This window comes from Salmo salar, unplaced genomic scaffold, assembly GCF_965601325.2.
Source record: "Salmo salar unplaced genomic scaffold, fSalSal1 ptg000206l, whole genome shotgun sequence".
Lineage (NCBI taxonomy): Eukaryota > Metazoa > Chordata > Actinopteri > Salmoniformes > Salmonidae > Salmo > Salmo salar.
The window spans coordinates 636283-658406 of NW_027675329.1; the positions used below are offsets into that span (position 1 = coordinate 636283).

The window sequence follows — 22124 nt, forward strand, 5'->3', positions numbered from 1 at the left end:
GCAGTACTACTGATTTCTCTGAGAGTGAGGCAGATATACGTAAAGCATTTTGAAAAAAAAAACATTTGACTCTGAAATGAAAACATCAAATGATACATTATAAACATATACATGTCGGTCATTGAATTAGGGAGTTAAAAAACACCTATCTCATTTATAATTTCTTTAAACAATAAAAGTTAACTTATGAACGTTTCTGAAAGTGATATATAGCGTTTTGTAATGTAAGTCTTCTTATGTTTCCCCATCTGAGATCAGAGTAGATGAGAGATGTAATGTTTGTCTCTGTTGTGTTGAAGACCAATCAAGCAGGAGAGACCTGCCTCCCCTGTTCCCAGCTGTGTGTCCATGAAGAGTGACCAGTCTATTGATCGTCCTATAGTGTTTAGAGAGGGAGACTTTTCTACTGAACAAAGGTAAGAAGAACTCATGGGTCATGGTCAGTGAGTTAAACAACACTGTCTCTAGTCATTTCTCCTCTCCCATTTTCACATTTCTTTTTGTTGTTTTCATAATCCACAGACTAATCCTTTAGTCCATTTTCATAGTCCTAAAACAATATTAAACAAACACAACGTTCCCTCCACGTGTGTGTGTGTGTGTGTGTGTGTGTGTGTGTGTGTGTGTGTGTGTGTGTGTGTGTGTGTGTGTGTGTGTGTGTGTGTGTGTGTGTGTCCAGAGGTCTTAACCTAGAAGGACTATAGTATGTTTAGTCCCAGAGGTCTTAACCTATAGAAGGACTATAGTATGTTTAGTCCCCAGAGATCTTAACCTACAGAAGGACTATAGTATGTTTAGTCCCAGAGGTCTTAACCTACAGAAGAACTATAGTATGTTTAGTCCCCAGAGATCTTAACCTACAGAAGGACTATAGTATGTTTAGTCCCAGAGGTCTTAACCTATAGAATGACTATAGTATGTTATAGATACTTCAGTCCCCAGAGGTCTTAACCTATAGAAGGGCTATAGTATGTTTAGTCCCAGAGGTCTTAACCTATAGAAGGACTATAGTATGTTTAGTCCCAGAGGTCTTAACCTATAGAAGGACTATAGTATGTTTAGTCCCCAGAGGTCTTAACCTATAGAAGGACTATAGTATGTTTAGTCCCAGAGGTCTTAACCTATAGTAGGACTATAGTATGTTTAGTCCCAGAGGTCTTAACCTACAGAAGGACTATAGTGTGTTTAGTCACAGAGGTCTTAACCTATAGAAGGACTATAGTATGTTTATGTTATAGACATACTATATGACCTGAGTGTGTTAACTCCTGAGAGTCTAGGGGGGAACCATAAACCTGCCTCTCCATCTCTCCCTGACCTGAGTGTTTTAACTCCTGAGAGTCTAGGGGGGAACCATAAACCTGCCTCTCCAACTCTCCCTGACCTGAGTGTGTTAACTCCTGAGAGTCTAGGGGGGGAACCATAAACCTGCCTCTCCAACTCTCCCTGACCTGAGTGTGTTAACTCCTGAGAGTCTAGGGGGAACCATAAACCTGCCTCTCCATCTCTCCCTGACCTGAGTGTGTTAACTCCTGAGAGTCTAGGGGGGAACCATAAACCTGCCTCTCCAACTCTCCCTGACCTGAGTGTTTTAACTCCTGAGAGTCTAGGGGGGAACCATAAACCTGCCTCTCCAACTCTCCCTGACCTGAGTGTGTTAACTCCTGAGAGTCTAGGGGGGAACCATAAACCTGCCTCTCCAACTCTCCCTGACCTGAGTGTGTTAACTCCTGAGAGTCTAGGGGGGGAACCATAAACCTGCCTCTCCATCTCTCCCTGACCTGAGTGTGTTAACTCCTGAGAGTCTAGGGGGGAACCATAAACCTGCCTCTCCAACTCTCCCTGACCTGAGTGTGTTAACTCCTGAGAGTCTAGGGGGGGAACCATAAACCTGCCTCTCCATCTCTCCCTGACCTGAGTGTTTTAACTCCTGAGAGTCTAGGGGGGTGAACCATAAACCTGCCTCTCCAACTCTCCCTGACCTGAGTGTGTTAACTCCTGAGAGTCTAGGGGGGGAACCATAAACCTGCCTCTCCATCTCTCCCTGACCTGAGTGTTTTTACTCCTGAGAGTCTAGGGGGGTGAACCATAAACCTGCCTCTCCATCTCTCCCTGACCTGAGTGTGTTAACTCCTGAGAGTCTAGGGGGGGAACCATAAACCTGCCTCTCCATCTCTCCCTGACCTGAGTGTTTTAACTCCTGAGAGTCTAGGGGGGGAACCATAAACCTGCCTCTCCATCTCTCCCTGACCTGAGTGTTTTAACTCCTGAGAGTCTAGGGGGGAACCATAAACCTGCCTCTCCAACTCTCCCTGACCTGAGTGTGTTAACTCCTGAGAGTCTAGGGGGGGAACCATAAACCTGCCTCTCCATCTCTCCCTGACCTGAGTGTTTTTACTCCTGAGAGTCTAGGGGGGTGAACCATAAACCTGCCTCTCCATCTCTCCCTGACCTGAGTGTGTTAACTCCTGAGAGTCTAGGGGGGAACCATAAACCTGCCTCTCCAACTCTCCCTGACCTGAGTGTGTTAACTCCTGAGAGTCTAGGGGGGGAACCATAAACCTGCCTCTCCAACTCTCCCTGACCTGAGTGTGTTAACTCCTGAGAGTCTAGGGGGGGAACCATAAACCTGCCTCTCCATCTCTCCCTGACCTGAGTGTTTTAACTCCTGAGAGTCTAGGGGAACCATAAACCTGCCTCTCCAACTCTCCCTGACCTGAGTGTGTTAACTCCTGAGAGTCTAGGGGGGGAACCATAAACCTGCCTCTCCATCTCTCCCTGACCTGAGTGTGTTAACTCCTGAGAGTCTAGGGGGGAACCATAAACCTGCCTCTCCATCTCTCCCTGACCTGAGTGTGTTAACTCCTGAGAGTCTAGGGGGGGAACCATAAACCTGCCTCTCCAACTCTCCCTGACCTGAGTGTGTTAACTCCTGAGAGTCTAGGGGGGAACCATAAACCTGCCTCTCCAACTCTCCCTGACCTGAGTGTGTTAACTCCTGAGAGTCTAGGGGGGAACCATAAACCTGCCTCTCCAACTCTCCCTGACCTGAGTGTGTTAACTCCTGAGAGTCTAGGGGGGGAACCATAAACCTGCCTCTCCATCTCTCCCTGACCTGAGTGTTTTAACTCCTGAGAGACACCTTGCCATGATTAGATAGTGAAACAACACACCAATCTCTTTCATAATTTCTTTAAACAATAAAAGCTAATTTCTGTAAAGTGATATGTTGCGTTTTGGAACTCTTCTTATGTTTCCCATCTGAGCTCAGAGTAGATGAGAGATGTAATGTTTGTCTCTGTTGTGTTGAAGACCAATCAAGCAGGAGAGACCAGCCTCCTCTGTACCCAGCTGTGTGTCCATGAAGAGTGACCAGTCTATTGATCCTCTTATAGACTTTAGAGAGGGAGACTTTTCTACTGAACAAAGGTAAGAAGAACTCATGGGTCATGGTCAGTGAGTTAAACAACACTGTCTCTAGTCATTTCTCCTCTCCCATTTTCCCATATCTTTTTGTTGTTTTCATAATCCATAGGCTAATCCTTTAGTCCATTTTCATAGTCCTAAAACAGTGTGTGTGTGTGTGTGTGTGTGTGTGTGTGTGTGTGTGTGTGTGTGTGTGTGTGTGTGTGTGTGTGGTGTGTGTGTGTGTGTGTGTGTGTGTGTGTGTGTGTGTGTGTGTGTGTGTGTGTGTGTGTGTGTGTACTCCCTGGATGAGGAGATGTAATCTCATGTTTTGTCCACAGAAACCAACAGGAGAGATCAGAGTCAGAGATTCTCAGTGGTCAGTCTTCCCAGAGTCATCAAACAGACCTGGACTCTATATTCAGTGTATGTGGTCCTGTTATGAACATTTTTTTTTTTGTTTACCTCAAGTAAAGTTGATCTGTCAATCATTCATTAATGTGTTAATGAGAAAGCATTTCTTCTCTTGATTAACTTATTTACTTGATTTATTTTAGTTGCTTGAAGAGAAAATTATGACATTTCTGAAGAACGAGCTGAAGATGTTCAAGAGGATTCTTAGTCCAGAACTCCCAGAAGGCTTTGAGAGTCAGAAGCAGGATGAGGAAGTGGTGGATGCTGAAGATGAGAAGCAGGAGAGCAGTGCCAGAGAGGGAGCTCTGAAGATCACACTGCACGTCCTGAGGAAAATGAACCAGAAGGAGCTTGCTGACACACTGGAGAAATGTAAGATCTGTCTGCCTCATGCTGAATGCTGTTTTATAACATTTAAAAGCTGTAGCTAAAGTACAGCTAAAGTAGCTGTGTAACTCAATGATATTGTAGCAGCCTTAACACAACACCTAGTGGCCTCATCAAGTAGCAGCAGGGATGTGTTGTGGTGATTCATTTAGAGAGAGAGAGAGAGAGAGACAACATTAATAATACCATCAATAACACCAATAATAATACAATCAGTCACACCAGTCTGTAATGCATTATGAAAACATTTACACATTTATACAGTCAGATAAGAGAATAAATTATTATAATTTAAAATGTTATAACAGTCCTACAATACTGTAGGCATTAAATCAGACGTAATATTAATATCCTCTGTGTTATTTCTTCATTCAGATGAACTTGCTGTGATTTGCCAACGTGAACTCAAATCTAATCTAAAGAAGAAGTTTCAATGTGTATTTGAGGGGATCGCTAAACAAGGAAACCCAACACTTCTCAATAAGATCTACACAGAGCTCTACATCACAGAGGGTGGAACAGGACAGGTCAATAATGAACATGAGCTGAGACAGATTGAGACAACAACCAGGAAACAAGCAAGACCAGAGACTGCAATCAAATGTAACGACATCTTCAAACCCTTAACTGGACAAGACAAACTCATCAGAACTGTGCTGACAAAGGGAGTCGCTGGCATTGGAAAAACAGTCTCTGTGCAGAAGTTCATTCTGGACTGGGCTGAAGGAAAAGCCAATCAGGATGTTCAATTTGTGTTTTCATTCCCTTTTCGGGAGCTGAATTTGATGAAAGGGGACAAACACACTTTGATTGAACTTGTCAATCACTTCTCAATGGAAACCAAACAATCAAGAATCTCCAACTACGACAAGTACAAAGTTCTGTTCATCTTTGATGGTCTGGATGAGTGCCGACTGCCCCTAGACTTCCAGAAGAACAAGATCTGTTGGGACGTCACAGAGTCAACCTCAGTGGATGTTCTGCTGACAAATCTCATCAAGGGAAATCTGCTTCCCTCTGCTCTCATCTGGATAACTACCCGACCTGCAGCAGCCAATAAGATCCCTTCAGGGTGTGTTGACCAGGTGACAGAGGTACGAGGGTTCAATGACCCACAGAAGGAGGAGTACTTCAGAAAGAGATTCAGTGATGAGGAGCTGGGCAGCAGAATCATCTCACACATAAAGACATCAAGGAGCCTCCACATCATGTGCCACATTCCAGTCTTCTGTTGGATTTCTGCAACAGTCCTCGAACACATGCTGAAACATAAGAGAGAAGAGATGCCCAAGACTCTGACTGAGATGTACACACACCTTGTGGAGTTTTATACCAAACAGAAGGATGAAAAGTATCTTGGGGAAGAAGAGACAGGTCCACACTGGAATAAAGAGAGCATTCTGTCACTGGGAAAACTGGCTTTTCAACAGCTTGTGAATGGCAATCTGATTTTCTATGAAGAAGACCTGAAAGAGGCTGGCATTGATGTCAATGAAGCCTCGGTGTACTCAGGATTGTGCACACAGCTCTTTAAAGAGGAATGTGTTCTGTACCAAGACAAGGTGTACTGCTTTGTTCATCTGAGCATTCAGGAGTTTCTGGCTGCTGTATATGTGTTCCTCTCATTCATCAACAACAATGAGAATCTAATGGACAAACTGAAAACAAAAGACGAGCCTGAAGTTACTTTCTACAAGAGTGCTGTGGATAAAGCCTTACAAAGTGAGACAGGAAACCTGGACCTGTTCCTCCGCATCCTTCTGGGCCTCTCACTGGAGTCCAATCAGAAGCACTTACGAGGTCTACTGACAAAGACAAGAAGCACCTCACAGAGCCATGAAGAAACAGTCAAGTACATCAAGGAGAAGATCAGGGAGAATCCATCTCCAGAGAGGAGCATCAATCTGTTCCACTGTCTGAATGAACTGAATGACCATTCTCTAGTGGAGGAGATCCAAAGCTACCTGAGCTCAGGAAGTCTCTCAAAACCCAACCTGTCACCTGCACAGTGGTCAGCTCTGGTCTTTGTGTTGCTGACTTCAGAAAAGGAGCTGGATGTGTTTGACCTGAAGAAATACTCCAGATCAGAGGAAGGTCTTCTGAGGCTGCTGCCAGTGGTCAAAGCCTCCAGAGCTGCTCTGTGAGTAGATGAAATTACACATAATATCTAATCATCAGGAAGAAATATTCAGTTTAGAGAAAAATATGTATTATAATATGTATATCATTTTATATTGAATAACATATTGAATAAATGCGTTGATTTTCACATTCGTATAATTACAAAATGACCATACAATTCTAGGAGACGGAAGATGAATCTATATGTTGTTTGAGACAATAAACCAAATGCCATTGTCCTTCTACACTACTCGTTAAATGAACAGTGTGTTTGTGAATTCATGATGATCTCTTTGTCAGGCTGTCAGGCTGTGGAGTCACAGAGGAAGGCTGTGCTTCTCTGGTCTCAGCTCTGAGGTCAAACCCCTCACACCTGAGAGAGCTGGATCTGAGTAACAATGACCTGAAGGATTCAGGAGTGAAGCTGCTCTCTGCTGGACTGGAGGATCCCCACTGTAAACTGGAGACTCTGAGGTCAGTATTCCTGTAGTTGGTCAACAAGTGATAACTGTTCACTAGATTCACATGTGTTTACCAGGCACACATAGTACACACCATATGTGTTTGGACAGTGAAGCTTACAGTTTTAAATGTGGTGCTATGCTCCAGCATTTTGGATTTGAGATAGAATGTTTCATATTAGGTGACCTTACAGAATGTCACTTTTATTTGAGGGTATTTTCATACATAGCTGTGTTACTGTTAAGAAAGGAAAGCACTTTATGTATTTAGTTCTCCCATTTGAAAAAGTTGTACATATTCGGACAAATTCACTTATATTGTATTAAAGTAGTCATAAGTTTAGTATTTGGTCCCATATTCCATGCCTGCAGTGATTACATCAAGCTTGTGATTCTACAAACTTGTTGAATTCATTTGCAGTTTGTCTTGGTTGTGTTTTGGATGATGTTTTTCCTAATGGAAACTGATTGGTGAATAATGTCCTGTCATTTTGGAGTCACTTTACTTGTATTGTCAGTAAGAATAAGAATGAATCGAGAATGATGATGAATGAGAAAGTTACAGAGGCACAAGGATCATACCCCCACTGGTATTGGTAATGGTGAGAGGTTAGCATGTTTTGTTGTAGCCTCTGTTATTGGTAATGGTGAGAGGTTAGCATGTTTTGTTGTAGCCTCTGTTATTGGTAATGGTGAGAGGTTAGCATGTTTTGTTGTAGCCTCTGTTATTGGTAATGGTGAGAGGTTAGCATGTTTTGTTGTAGCCTCTGTTATTGGTAATGGTGAGAGGTTAGCATGTTTTGTTGTAGCCTCTCTTATTGGTAATGGTGAGAGGTTAGCATGTTTTGTTGTGGCCTCCGTAACTTTCTCACTCATTCTGATTCATTATTCATTCATGATTTTTCTTAATCATGGCATCATCAGAATTTAATTTTTAATCGTGAAACACATACAGTTGAAGTCGGAAGTGTACATACACTTAGGTTGGAGTCATTAAAACGTATTTTTGAACCTCTCCACAAATTTCTTGTTAACAAACTATAGTTTTGGCAAGTCGGTTAGGACATCTACTTTGTGCATGACAGATGTAATTTTTGAAACAATTGTTTACAGACAGATTATTTCACTTATAATTCACTGTATCACAATTCCAGTGGGTCAGAAGTTTACATACACTAAGTTGACTGTGCCTTTAAACAGCATGGAAAATTCCAGAAAATTATGTTATGGCTTTAGAAGCATCTGGTAGGCTAATTGACATCATTTGGATGTATTTCAAGGTCTACCTTCAAACTCAGTGCCTCTTTGCTTGACATCATGGGAAAATGAAAAGAAATCAGCCAAGATCTCAGAAAAAAAATTGTAGACCTCCACAAGTATGGTTCATCCTTGGGAACAATTTCCAAACGCCTGAATGTAACATGTTCATCTGTTCAAACAATAGTACGCAAGTCTAAACACCACGGGACCACACAGCCGCCATTCCGCTCAGGAAGGAGACGCGTTCTGTCTCCTAGAGATGAACTTACTTTGGTGCAAATCAATCCCAGAACAACAGCAAAGGACCTTGTGAAGATGTTGGAGGAAACAGGTACAAAAGTATCTATATCCACAGTAAAACGAGTCCTATATCGACATAATCTGAAAGGTTGCTCAGCAAGGAAGAAGCCACTGCTCCAAAACCACCATAAAAAAAGCCAGGCTACAGTTTGCAACTGCACATGGGGACAAAGATCGTACTTTTTGGAGAAATGTCCTCTGGTCAGATGAAACAATACAAGAACTGTTTGGCCATAATGACCATCGTTATGTTTGGAGGAAAACGGGGGAGGCTTGCATGCCAAAGAACACCATCCCAACCGTGAAGCCCGGGAGTGGCAGCATCATGTTGTGGGGGTGTTTTGCTGCAGGAGGGACTGGTGCACTTCACAAAATAGATGGCATCATGAGGGAGGAAAAGTAGGTGGATATATTGATGCAACATCTCAAGACATCAGTCAGGAAGTTAAAGCTTGGTCACAAATGGGTCTTCCAAATGGACAATGACCCCAACGATACTTCCAAAGTTGTGGCAAAATGGCTTAAGGACAACAAAGTCAAGGTATTGGAATGGCCATCACAAAGCCCTGACCTCAATCCTATAGAAAATTTGTGGGCAGAACTGAAAAAGCGTGTTTGAGCAAGAGGCCTACAAACCTGACTCAGTTACACCAGCTCTGTCAGGAGGAATGGGCCAAAATTCACCCAACTTATTGTGGGAAGCTTGTGGAAGGCTACCCGAAACGTTTAACCCAAGTTAAACCATTTAAAGGCAATGCTACCAAATACTAATTGAGTGTATGTAAACTTCTGACCCACTGGAAATGTGATGAAAGAAATAAAAGCTGAAATGAATCATTCTCTCTACTATTATTCTGACATTTCACATTCTTAAAATGAAGTGGTGATCCTAACTGACCTAAAACAAGGGATTTTTACGAGGATTAAATGTCAGGAATTGTAAAAATGTAGTTTAAATGTATTTGGCTAAGGTGTACAGTGGGGCAAAAAAGTATTTAGTCAGCCACCAATTGTGCAAGTTCTCCCACTTAAAAAGATGAGAGAGGCCTGTAATTTTCATCATAGGTATACGTCAACTATGACAGACAAAATGAGAAAAAAAATCCAGAAAATCACATTGTAGGATTTTTAATGAATTTATTTGCAAATTATGGTGGAAAATAAGTATTTGGTCACCTACAAACAAGCAAGATTTCTGGCTCTCACAGACCTGTAACTTCTTCTTTAAGAGGCTCCTCTGTCCTCCACTCGTTAACTGTATTAATGGCACCTGTTTGAACTTGTTATCAGTATAAAATACACCTGTCCACAACCTCAAACAGTCACACTCCAAACTCCACTATGGCCAAGACCAAAGAGCTGTCAAAGGACACCAGAAACAAAATTGTAGACCTGCACCAGGCTGGGAAGACTGAATCTGCAATAGGTAAGCAGCTTGGTTTGAAGAAATCAACTGTGGGAGCAATTATTAGGAAATGGAAGACATACAAGACCACTGATAATCTCCCTCGATCTGGGGCTCCACGCAAGATCTCACCCCGTGGGGTCAAAATGATCACAAGAACGGTGAGCAAAAATCCCAGAACCACACGGGGGGACCTAGTGAATGACCTGCAGAGAGCTGGGACCAAAGTAACAAAGCCTACCATCAGTAACACACTATGCCGCCAGGGACTCAAATCCTGCAGTGCCAGACATGTCCCCCTGCTTAAGCCAGTACATGTCCAGGCCCGTCTGAAGTTTGCTAGAGAGCATTTGGATGATCCAGAAGAGGATTGGGAGAATGTCATATGGTCAGATGAAACCAAAATAGAACTTTTTGGTAAAAACTCAACTTGTCGTGTTTGGAGGACAAAGAATGCTGAGTTGCATCCAAAGAACACCATACCTACTGTGAAGCATGGGGGTGGAAACATCATGCTTTGGGGCTGTTTTTCTGCAAAGGGACCAGGACGACTGATCCGTGTAAAGGAAAGAATGAATGGGGCCATGTATCGTGAGATTTTGAGTGAAAACCTCCTTCCATCAGCAAGGGCATTGAAGATGAAACGTGGCTGGGTCTTTCAGCATGACAATGATCCCAAACACACCGCCCGGGCAACGAAGGAGTGGCTTCGTAAGAAGCATTTCAAGGTCCTGGAGTGGCCTAGCCAGTCTCCAGATCTCAACCCCATAGAAAATCTTTGGAGGGTGTTGAAAGTCCGTGTTGCCCAGCGACAGCCCCAAAACATCACTGCTCTAGAGGAGATCTGCATGGAGGAATGGGCCAAAATACCAGCAACAGTGTGCGAAAACCTTGTGAAGACTTACAGAAAACAGTTGACCTGTGTCATTGCCAACAAAGGGTGTATAACAAAGTATTGAGATAAACTTTTGTTATTGACCAAATACTTATTTTCCACCATAATTTGCAAATAAATTCATAAAAAATCCTACAATGTGATTTTCTGGAGAAAAAAAATCTCATTTTGTCTATCATAGTTGAAGTGTACCTATGATGAAACTTACAGGCCTCTCTCATCTTTTTAAGTGGGAGAACTTGCACAATTGGTGGCTGACTAAATACTTTTTTGCCGCACTGTATGTAAACTTCTGACTTCAACTGTATGTATTAAAATACCCTCAAATAAAAGGTGACATTATATACTCTCACCTCATATGAAACATTTGATCTAAAATCCAAAATGTTGGAGTATAGAGCCACATTTAAAATGTTTGCTTCACTGTCAAAATAGATATGATGTGGACTGTATACTCAATACAATCTAAATCTGATACCTCACTGTCTGTCTTTTGACTGATACTGCTTTTTAAACTGGTCTGGTGAGTGTACTCAAATTTGTACTATATATGTTTCTATCTGAAAGGCAATACTTTGATCATTTGTCATTTTTAATGATGATACATTAATTTACGAATAGATATGGAAGGTTTCAGGACACTGATATCTGAATATGTTGAAAAAATATACTGCCACTATTTTCACCACCAAAGCATAGCAGTGTGATTTTAATATGATTTGACTCTTTGCAGGCTGCCAGGCTGTGGAGTCACAGAGGAAGGCTGTGATTCTCTGGTCTCAGCTCTGAGGTCAAACCCCTCACACCTGAGAGAGCTGGATCTGAGTAACAATGACCTGAAGGATTCAGGAGTGAAGCTGCTCTCTACTGGACTGGAGGATCCCCACTGTAAACTGGAGACTCTGAGGTCAGTATTCCTGTAGTTGGTCAACAAGTGATAACTGTTCACCAGATCCACATGTGTTTACCAGGCACACATAGTCCACACCATATGTGTTTGGACAGTGAAGCTTACAGTTTTACATTTGGTGCTATGCTCCAGCATTTTGGATTTGAGATGTTTCATATTAGGTGACCTTACAGAATGTCAACTTTTATTTGAGGGTATTTTCATACATATCTGTTTTACCATTTAGAAATTAAAGCACTTTCTGTACGTCGTTCTCCCATTTGAAGAAGTCTTAATTATTTGGACAAATTGACTTATATTGTATTAAAGTAGTCATAAGTTTAGTATTTAGTCCCATATTCCATGCCTGCAGTGATTACATCAAGCTTGTGATTCTACAAACTTGTTGAATTCATTTTTCAGTTTGTTTTGGTTGTGTTTTGGATGATGTTTTTCCTAATAGAAACTGAATGGTGAATAATGTCCTGTCATTTTGGAGTCACTTCACTTGTATTGTCAGTAAGAATAGAAGATGTTTCTGAACACTTCTACATTCATGTGGATGCTACCATGATTATGAATAATCATGAATGAATCGTGAATGATGATGAATGAGAAAGTTACAGAGGCACAAAGATCAGACCCCCTTTGTTATTGGTGTTATTCTGTATACTTCTGGCCCTTCTTTGGACACTGTGTTAACTAACCTCCAGACGAGCTTCAATGCCATACAGCTCTCCTTCCGTGGCCTCCAACTGCTCTTAAATACAAGTAAAACTAAATGCATGCTCTTCAACCGATCGCTGCCTGCACCTGCCCTCCCATCCAGCATCACTACTCTGGACAGTTCTGACTTAGAATATGTGGACAACTACAAATACCTAGGTATCTCGTTAGACTGTAAACTCTCCTTCCAGACTCACTATAAGCATCTCCACTCCAAAGTTAAATCTAGAATTGGCTTCCTATTTCGCAACATAGCATCCTTCACTCATGCTGCCAAACATACCCTTATAAAACTGACCATCCTACCGATCCTCGACTTCGGCGATGTCATTTACAAAATAGCCTCCAATACCCTACTCAATAAATTGGATGCAGTCTATCACAGTGCCATCCGTTTTGTCACCAAAGCCCCATATACAGTGGGGGAAAAAAGTATTTGATCCCCTGCTGATTTTGTACGTTTGCCCACTGACAAAGAAAGGATCAGTCTATAATTTTAATGGTTTATTTGAACAGTGAGAGACAGAATAACAACAAAAACATCCAGAAAAACTCATGTCAGAAATGTTATAAATTGATTTGCATTTTAATGAGGGAAATAGGTATTTGACCCCCTCTCAATCAGAAAGATTTCTGGCTCCCAGGTGTCTTTTATACAGGTAACGAGCTGAGATTAGGAGCACACTCTTAAAGGGAGTGCTCCTAACCGCAACTTGTTACCTGTAAAAAAGACACCTGTCCACAGAAGCAATCAATCAATCAGATTCCAAACTCTCCACCATGGCCAAGACCAAAGAGCTCTCCAAGGATGTCAGGGACAAGATTGTAGACCTACACAAGGCTGGAATGGGCTACACGACCATCGCCAAGCAGCTTGGTGAGGAGGTGACAACATTTGGTGCGATTATTCGCAAATGGAAGAAACACAAAAGAACTGTCAATATCTCTCGGCCTGGGGCTCCATGCAAGATCTCACCTCGTGGAGTTGCAATGATCATGAGAACGGTGAGGAATCAGCCCAGAACTACACGGGAAGATCTTGTCAATGATCTCAAGGCAGCTGGGACCATAGTCACCAAGAAAACAATTGGTAACACACTACACCGTGAAGGACTGAAATCCTGCAGCGCCCGCAAGGTCCCCCTGTTCAAGAATAAATATACATGCCCGTCTGAAGTTTGCCAATGAACATCTGAATGACTCAGAGGACAACTGGTGAAAGTGTTGTGGTCAGATGAGACCAAAATGGAGCTCTTTGACATCAACTCAACTCGCCGTGTTTTAGAGGAGGAGGAATGCTGCCTATGACCCCAAGAACACCATCTCCACCGTCAAACATGGAGGTGGAAACATTATGCTTTGGGGGTGTTTTTCTGCTAAGGGTACAGGACAACTTCACTGCATCAAAGGGACGAAGGACGGGGCCATGTACGTCAAATCTTGGGTGAGAACCTCCTTCCCTCAGCCAGGGCATTGAAAATGGGTTGTGGATGGGTATTCCAGCATGACAATGACCCAAAACAAACGGCCAAGGCAACAAAGGAGTGGCTCAAGAAGAAGCACATTAAGGTCCTGGAGTGGCCTAGCCAGTCTCCAGACCTTAATCCCATAGAAAATCTGTGGAGGGAGATGAAGGTTCAAGTTGCCAAACGTCAGCCTTGAAACCTTAATGACTTGGAGAAGATCTGCAAAGAGGAGTGGGACAAAATCCCTCCTGAGATGTGTGCAAACCTGGTGGCCAACTACAAGAAACGTCTGATCTCTGTGATTGCCAACAAGGGTTTTGCCACCAAGTACTAAGTCATGTTTTGCAGAGGGGTCAAATACTTATTTCCCTCATTAAAATGCAAATAATTGTATAACATTTTTGACATGTGTTTTTCTGGATTTTTTTGCTGTTATTCTGTCTCTCACTGTTCAAATAAACCTACCATTAAAATTATAGTCTGATCATTTCTTTGTAAGTGGGCAAACGTACAAAATCAGCAGGGGATGAAATACTTTTTCTCCCCACTGTACTACCCACCACTGCGACCTGTACGGTCTCGTGGTCTGGCCCTCGCTTCATACTCGTCGCCAAACCCCCTGGCTCCAGGTCATCTACAAGACCCTGCTAGGTAAAGTCCCCCCTTATCTCAGCTCGCTGGTCACCATAGCAGCACCCACCTGTAGCACGCGCTCCAGCAGGTATATCTCCCTGGTCACCCCCAAAGCCAATTCCTCCTTCGGCCGCCTCTTCTTCCTGTTCTCTGCTGCCAATGACTGGAACGAACTACAAAAATCTCTAAAACTGGAAACACTTATCTCCCTCACTAGCTTTAAGCACCAGCTGTAGGAGCAGCTCACAGATCACTGCACCTGTACATTGCCCATCTATAATTTACCCCAACTACCTCTTCCCCTACTGTATTTATTTATTTAGCTCCTTTTCTCCCCATTATTTCTACTTTGCACTTTCTTCCACTGCATATCTACCATTCCAGTGTTTTACTTGCTATATTGTATTTACTTTGCCACCATGGCCTTTTTTTGCCTTTACCTCCCTTATCTCACCTCATTTGCTCACATTGTATATAGACTTATTTTTCTACTGTATTATTGACTGTATGTTTGTGTAATACCCTTGTTTGAACCAAGTATTGAGTTTATTTGTTATAATTAATTGGTATTATATTTAAAAGATGATTGAATTGCTCCTAAACTGTAATGTTGTTAATGCATTATGCTTTTTGAAGAAATATTTATTTAAATGTATAAGTGAATAGTTTGTTTTACTTTGAAGTTTACGTTTTGACCAATAAGGTCGCTTGTTAAGTTGTGGCCAATGTGAGTTGACCTGGTTAACAGGAGGGAAAAAGACGTTGATGAAAGGATGGACGTTTTACCTCAGGACGGTTGGTGAAGAAAAATTATAAAAGAAGACGACAGAACTACAACAAAACCCATAGCTACTAAGACATGAAGGGAAATACATGTTTTATTTAATAAAATAGTTGTTAAAATTTAGTTAAAACTTAGTAAAGACTGAAGCTACCGTCTCGTTGTGGAGGTATTAGCCAGCTAGAGGTTAGCCTAGCATCGTGTGACACCGGGAGATAATTGCTTGGGAAGTTAACGAGTTCGTGTTGCCATGGGGATATCGGTTATGGCTAAGGAGTACTGTCTGCATGGGTAGCTGTGTTGCCATGGGGATATCGGTTACTAAGGAGTACTGTCTGCATGGGTAGCTGTGTTGCCATGGGGATATCGGTTACTAAGGAGTACTGTCTGCATGGGTAGCTGTGCTGCCTTGGACTTGGTGAGGAAACCTGCATGGAACTGACATACTTCGCTGAGGGAATATCTACCATGTAGTGAGTAACCACAATGTGAGGTGCTTAATTTGGACACGGGTTGTGCACGACTCATTGGGGTTTATTCTTTTTTTAATTTCTTTTAAAATAAAGGTGAAATAAATAAATAGGTGATGGTGAGAGGTTAGCGTGTTTTGTTGTAGCCTCTGTTATTGGTAATGGTGAGAGGTTAGCATGTTTTGTTGTAGCCTCTGTTATTGGTAATGGTGAGAGGTTAGCATGTTTTGTTGTAGCCTCTGTTATTGGTAATGGTGAGAGGTTAGCATGTTTTGTTGTAGCCTCTGTTATTGGTAATGGTGAGAGGTTAGCATGTTTTGTTGTAGCCTCTGTTATTGGTAATGGTGAGAGGTTAGCATGTTTTGTTGTAGCCTCTGTTATTGGTAATGGTGAGAGGTTAGCATGTTTTGTTGTAGCCTCTGTTATTGGTAATGGTGAGAGGTTAGCATGTTTTGTTGTAGCATCTGTTATTGGTAATGGTGAGAGGTTAGCATGTTTTGTTGTATCCTCTGTTATTGGTAATGGTGAGAGGTTAGCATGTTTTGTTGTAGCCTCTGTTATTGGTAATGGTGAGAGGTTAGCATGTTTTGTTGTAGCCTCTGTTATTGGTAATGGTGAGAGGTTAGCATATTTTGTTGTAGCTTCTGTAACTTTCTCACTATTATTCATGATTCATTCATGATTTTTCTTAATCATGGCATCATCAGGATGCTTTTAGTAGTGTTTAGAAACATGTTATCTACTCACTTGTAAATAAAATGACTCCAGTCACCATCTGTAATGAACACGATGGGAGACAGAGAGCTGGTTTCAAGCGCAGGGCTCAGCAGGTGTTTATTGTAAAGGACCACAGGAGGAGGCAGGTAGCTGGGTCCAGGGGCAGGCAGAAGGTCATACACAGGGGGTCCAAAAAGGCAATAGTACAGGCAGGGAAACGGCAAAAGGCATCATTAGTGAGGCAGGCAAAAACTATCATTCACAGGAGGATTATATACTGTCACCTCATATGAAACATTTGATCTGAAATCCAAAATGTTGGAGTTTAGAGCCACATTTAAAATGTTATCTTCACTGTCAAAATAGATATGGTGTGGACTGTATACTCAATACAATCTAAATCTGATACCTCACTGTCTGTCTTTTGACTGATACTGCTTTTAAACTGGTCTGGTCAGTCTACTCAAATATTTGTACTATACATGTTTCTATCTGCAGGCAAAACTTTGATAATTTGTAATTTATAATATGATACTTTAATTTATGAGTAGATATGGCAGGTTTCATGACACTGATGTATCTGAATATGTTGAAGAAATATACCGCCACTATTTTCACCACCAAAGAATAGCAGTGTGGTTTTAATATGATTTGACTCTTTGCAGGCTGTCAGGCTGTCTAGTCACAGAGGAAGGCTGTGCTTCTCTGGTCTCAGCTCTGTGGTCAAACCCAACACATTATTTATAAACGGGTAACAGCGTAAACACAGAAAGCTAAGCGTATCATTTTAATACAAAATGTCTGTCATTGTATTTCTTCTGTGTTGGCAGACTCACTGGCTGTAAACTCACAGACACATCCTGTAAAGTGTTGGCCTCAGTTCTCAGTTCAAACCCCTCACACCTGAGAGAGCTGGACCTGAGTAGCAATGACCTGAAGGATTCAGGAGTGAAGCTGCTCTCTGCTGGACTGGAGGATCCACACTGCAGACTGGAGACTCTTAGGTCAGTATTCCTGTAATTGGTCAACAAGTGTTTTGTTGTAGGCTCTGTTATTGGTAATGGTGAGAGGTTAGCATGTTTTGTTGTAGCCTCTGTTATTGGTAATGGTGAGAGGTTAGCATGTTTTGTTGTATCCTCTGTTATTGGTAATGGTGAGAGGTTAGCATGTTTTGTTGTAACCTCTGTTATTGGTAATGGTGAGAGGTTAGCATGTTTTGTTGTAGCCTCTGTTATTGGTAATGGTGAGAGGTTAGCATGTTTTGTTGTAGCCTCTGTTATTGGTAATGGTGAGAGGTTAGCATGTGTTGTTGTAGCCTCTGTTATTGGTAATGGTGAGAGGTTAGCATGTTTTGTTGTAGCCTCTGTTATTGGTAATGGTGAGAGGTTGGCATGTTTTGTTGTAGCCTCTGTTATTGGTAATGGTGAGAGGTTAGCATGTTTTGTTGTAGCCTCTGTTATTGGTAATGGTGAGAGGTTAGCATGTTTTGTTGTATCCTCTGTTATTGGTAATGGTGAGAGGTTAGCATGTTTTGTTGTATCCTCTGTTATTGGTAATGGTGAGAGGTGAGCATGTTTTGTTGTAACCTCTGTTATTGGTAATGGTGAGAGGTTAGCATGTTTTGTTGTAGTCTCTGTTATTGGTAATGGTGAGAGGTTAGCATGTTTTGTTGTAGCTTCTGTAACTTTCTCACACATTATTATTCATGATTCATTCATGATTTGTATTAATCATGTTATCAGGATTCATTTAGTAGTGTTTAGAAACATGTTATCTACTCACTTAGACAGAAAATTATCCAGTCATCATCCACCATTTTATTATTGGGCAAAACACAACCAAAACAAACTGCAAATGCGTCAATGTTACCTCCATTTTTACTAGGATTAAATGTCAGGAATTGTAAAAATTGAGTTTAAATGCATTTGGCTAAGGTATATGTAAACTTCTGACTTCAACTGTATGTAAAATATCCTCAAATAAAAGGTGACATTATATACTGTCACCTCATATGAAACATTTGATCTGAAATCCAAAATGTTGGAGTTTAGAGCCACATTTAAAATGTTATCTTCACTGTCAAAATAGATATGGTGTGGACTGTATACTCAATACAATCTAAATCTGATACCTCACTGTCTGTCTTCTGACTGATACTGCATTTAAACTGGTCTGGTCAGTCTACTCAAATATTTGTATTATACATGTTTCTATCTGCAGGCAAAACTTTGATAATTTGTAATTTATAATATGATACATTAATTTATGAATAGATATGGCAGGTTTCATGACACTGATGTATCTGAATATGTTGAAGAAATATACTGCCACTATTTTCACCACCAAAGAATAGCAGTGTGGTTTTAATATGATTTGACTCTTTGCAGGCTGTCAGGCTGTCTAGTCACAGAGGAAGGCTGTGCTTCTCTGGTCTCAGCTCTGAGGTCAAACCCCTCACACCTGAGAGAGCTGGACCTGAGCTACAATCACCCAGGAGACTCAGGAGTCAGACTGCTCTCTGCTGGACTGGAGGATCCACACTGCAGACTGGAGAAACTCAAGTATGTGGAGGGTTTATGTCAATGTTCATATCAGACATGTTTGACTTTTCAGGCTAGTTAAGACAAACACCCACACTGGACACACACACACAGACAAACATTTGCTTGAAGTTATATGCTGACCGTGTGTGTGTGTGTGTGTGTGTGTGTGTGTGTGTGTGTGTGTGTGTGTGTGTGTGTGTGTGTGTGTGTGTGTGTGTGTGTGTGTGTGTGTGTGTGTGTGTGTGTGTGTGTGAGTTCAGGTGTATCCCTCAATGACTGTCTGTTTTTCTGCTTACCGCTACAGTGTGGAACATGGTGGAGAGAACAGAATGAAACCTGGACTTAGAAAATGTGAGTGTTGACTGCTGTGAAGAATATGACTAAGAATAAGTCTTAATTCAAGTTAAGTCAAAGACCACCATCATTACTGACTTGGTCATATTAAACATCATCTGTAGTTCTACAGAAGCAGAAATCAGGGACACCAAAGTTTACAAAGAGTTGCTTTGACAATGTGTGTGTGTGTGTGTGTGTAATTAATGTGAATAGGTGTGTTTTATATTACCATTCAGTATAACATATGATCATTCAACAAGTCTCAAGTTACCTTAACTTCTCCTTTTGATACCTAGAAACATCTACATTAACCTCTATGGGCTAGGTGGGACGCTAGCGTGCCACCCGTGGTGCACTCCATCAACAGCAGGTGCATTTCAAGAGCGGCAAATTTGAATCCAAATAAATGTCAAAATTCAAATTTTTCAAACATACAACTATTTTACACCCTTTGAAAGATAAACATCTCCTTAATCTAACCACGTTTTACGATTTCAAAAAGGTTTTACGGCGAAATCATAAATTTAGAGTATGTTAGGACAGTACATTTACAAGAGTTGTGTGTAATGTTTTGTCAATTCAAAGACAGGGTCACCAAAACCATAAAACCAGCTAAAATGATGCACTAACCTTTTACAATCTCCATCAGATGACACTCCTAGGACATTATGTTAGACAATGCATGCATTTTTAGTTCTATCAAGTTCATATTTATATCCAAAAACAGCGTTTTACTATGGCATTGATGTTGAGGAAATCGTTTCCCTCCAATAACCGGCAGTCAAGTCAGCGTCACAAATTAAATAATTAAAATTAGAAAACATTGGTAAAATATTATATTGTCATTTAAAGAATTATAGATTTACATCTCTTGAACGCAATCAACTTGCCAGATTTAAAAATAACCTTACTGGGAAATCACACTTTGCAATAATCTGAGCACTGCGCCCAGAAAAATACGCGTTGCGATACAGACTAGACGTCATGTTGGGGAGATCTAAAATCGAAAATACTATGTAAATAATCCATTACCTTTGATTCTCTTCATCAGATGTCACTTCCAGGTATCACAGGTCCATAACGAATGTAGTTTTGTTCAAAAAAGCTCATCATTTATGTCCAAAAATCTCCGTCTTGTTAGCACATGATCTAAGCCAGCCGGACTTCTCGTCATGAACGAGGGGAAAAAATATATTTACGTTCGTTCAAACATGTCAAACGTTGTATAGCATAAATCATTAGGGCCTTTTTTAACCAGAACATGAATAATATTCAAGGTGGACGAATGCATACTCTTTTATAACGTATTGGAACGAGGGTACCCAACATGAACTCGCGCGCCAGGTGTCTAATGGGCCATCATCGTTCCATGGCTCTTGTTCGGTCAGATCTCCCTCCAGAAGACTCAAAACACTTTGTAAAGGCTGGTGACATCTAGTGGAAGCAATAGGAAGTGCCAAAATATTCCTCAGCCCCTGTGTTTTTCAATGGGATAGGTTTAAAGGTAATACAACACATCAGGTATCCACTTCCTGTCAGAAAATGTCTCAGGGTTTTGCCTGCCAAATGAGTTCTGTTATACTCACAGACACCATTCAAACAGTTTTAGAAAATTTAGGGTGTTTTCTATCCATATGTAATAAGAATATGCATATTCTAGTTACTGGGTAGGAGTGGTAACCAGATTAAATCGGGTATGTTTTTTTATCCAGCCGTGTCAATACTGCCCCCTAGCCCTAACAGGTTAAATGAATTAGTGAAAAGTGAGTTAACATTCTAATGTGAATGATGATGATTTCTAATATTGTGTCTGGTTTCATCCATCAGATGTCTGTGATCTCACACTGGACCCAAACACAGTACACAGACGCCTCTCTCTGTCTGAGGAGAACAGAAAGGTGACATGGAGGACAGAGGAGCAGCCGTATCCTGATCACCCAGAGAGATTTGAGGACTGCAGACAGGTGCTGTGTAGAGAGGGTCTGACTGGGCGCTGTTACTGGGAGGCAGAGTGGAGTGGGGGGGCTGATATAGGAGTGACATATAAAGGAATCAGCAGGAGAGGAAGGGATAATGACTGTTGGCTTGGATACAATGACAAGTCCTGGAGTCTGTTCTGCTCTGACAACAGATACTCTGTCAGGCATAATAATCATCTCACTACCATAGACGTCCCCTCCTCCAGCCCCCACAGAGTAGGAGTGTATCTGGACTGGTCAGCCGGCACTCTGTCCTTCTATAGAGCCTCCTCTGACACACTGACCCACCTGATCACATTCACCTCCACATTCACTGAGCCACTCTATCCAGGATTTAGAGTTCATGTTGACTCCTCAGTGTCCCTGAAATAATAACTGGCACACACACACACACACACACACACACACACACACACACACACACACACACACACACACACACACACACACACACACACACACTGGACACACACTGGACACACACACACTGGACACACACATAAATACACACTGGACACACACACTCAACACACACACACTGGACACACACACACACATACACACTGGACACACACACACACACACACACACACACACTGAACACACACACACACACACACACACACACACTGAAACACACACACACACACACTCACTGGACACACATACACACACACACTCACTGGACACACATACACACACACACTCACTGGACACACACACACACACTCACTGGACACACACACACACACACACTGAAACACACACACACTGGCCACCCACTTAAACTGGACAAACACAAACACTGGAATGACATACACACACTCACTCAAACGGACATACAAACGCACTGGAAACACACTGGACACACACACACACTGGACACACACAAACACACTGGACACACACACACACACACACACACTGGACCCACTG

At 41.7% G+C, this 22124-nt stretch overlaps 1 protein-coding gene across 1 annotated transcript; it reads left to right on the top strand.

Moving 5' to 3' along the window:
• The first annotated feature begins 4589 nt into the window (after nt 1-4589).
• On the top strand, nt 4590-21581 carry LOC145867088 (NLR family CARD domain-containing protein 3-like). Its single transcript, XM_082971134.1, has 3 exons — nt 4590-6341; nt 19128-19224; nt 21037-21581. The coding sequence occupies exons 1-3, from the start codon at nt 4992-4994 to the stop codon at nt 21558-21560; spliced, it is 1971 nt and encodes a 656-aa protein (XP_082827260.1). The 5' UTR covers nt 4590-4991; the 3' UTR covers nt 21561-21581.
• The last annotated feature ends 543 nt before the right edge of the window (nt 21582-22124 follow it).

Excerpts from the sequence above, each read along its gene's own strand:
- LOC145867088 (XM_082971134.1), top strand. The coding sequence starts at position 4,992 with ATGAAAGGGGACAAACACACTTTGATTGAACTTGTCAATCACTTCTCA. Across the intron at positions 6,342-19,127 it reads TGGTCAAAGCCTCCAGAGCT|GTTCAGGTGTATCCCTCAAT; the intron begins GCTCTGTGAGTA and ends GTGTGTGTGTGA. Across the intron at positions 19,225-21,036 it reads GAAACCTGGACTTAGAAAAT|ATGTCTGTGATCTCACACTG; the intron begins GTGAGTGTTGAC and ends TTCATCCATCAG.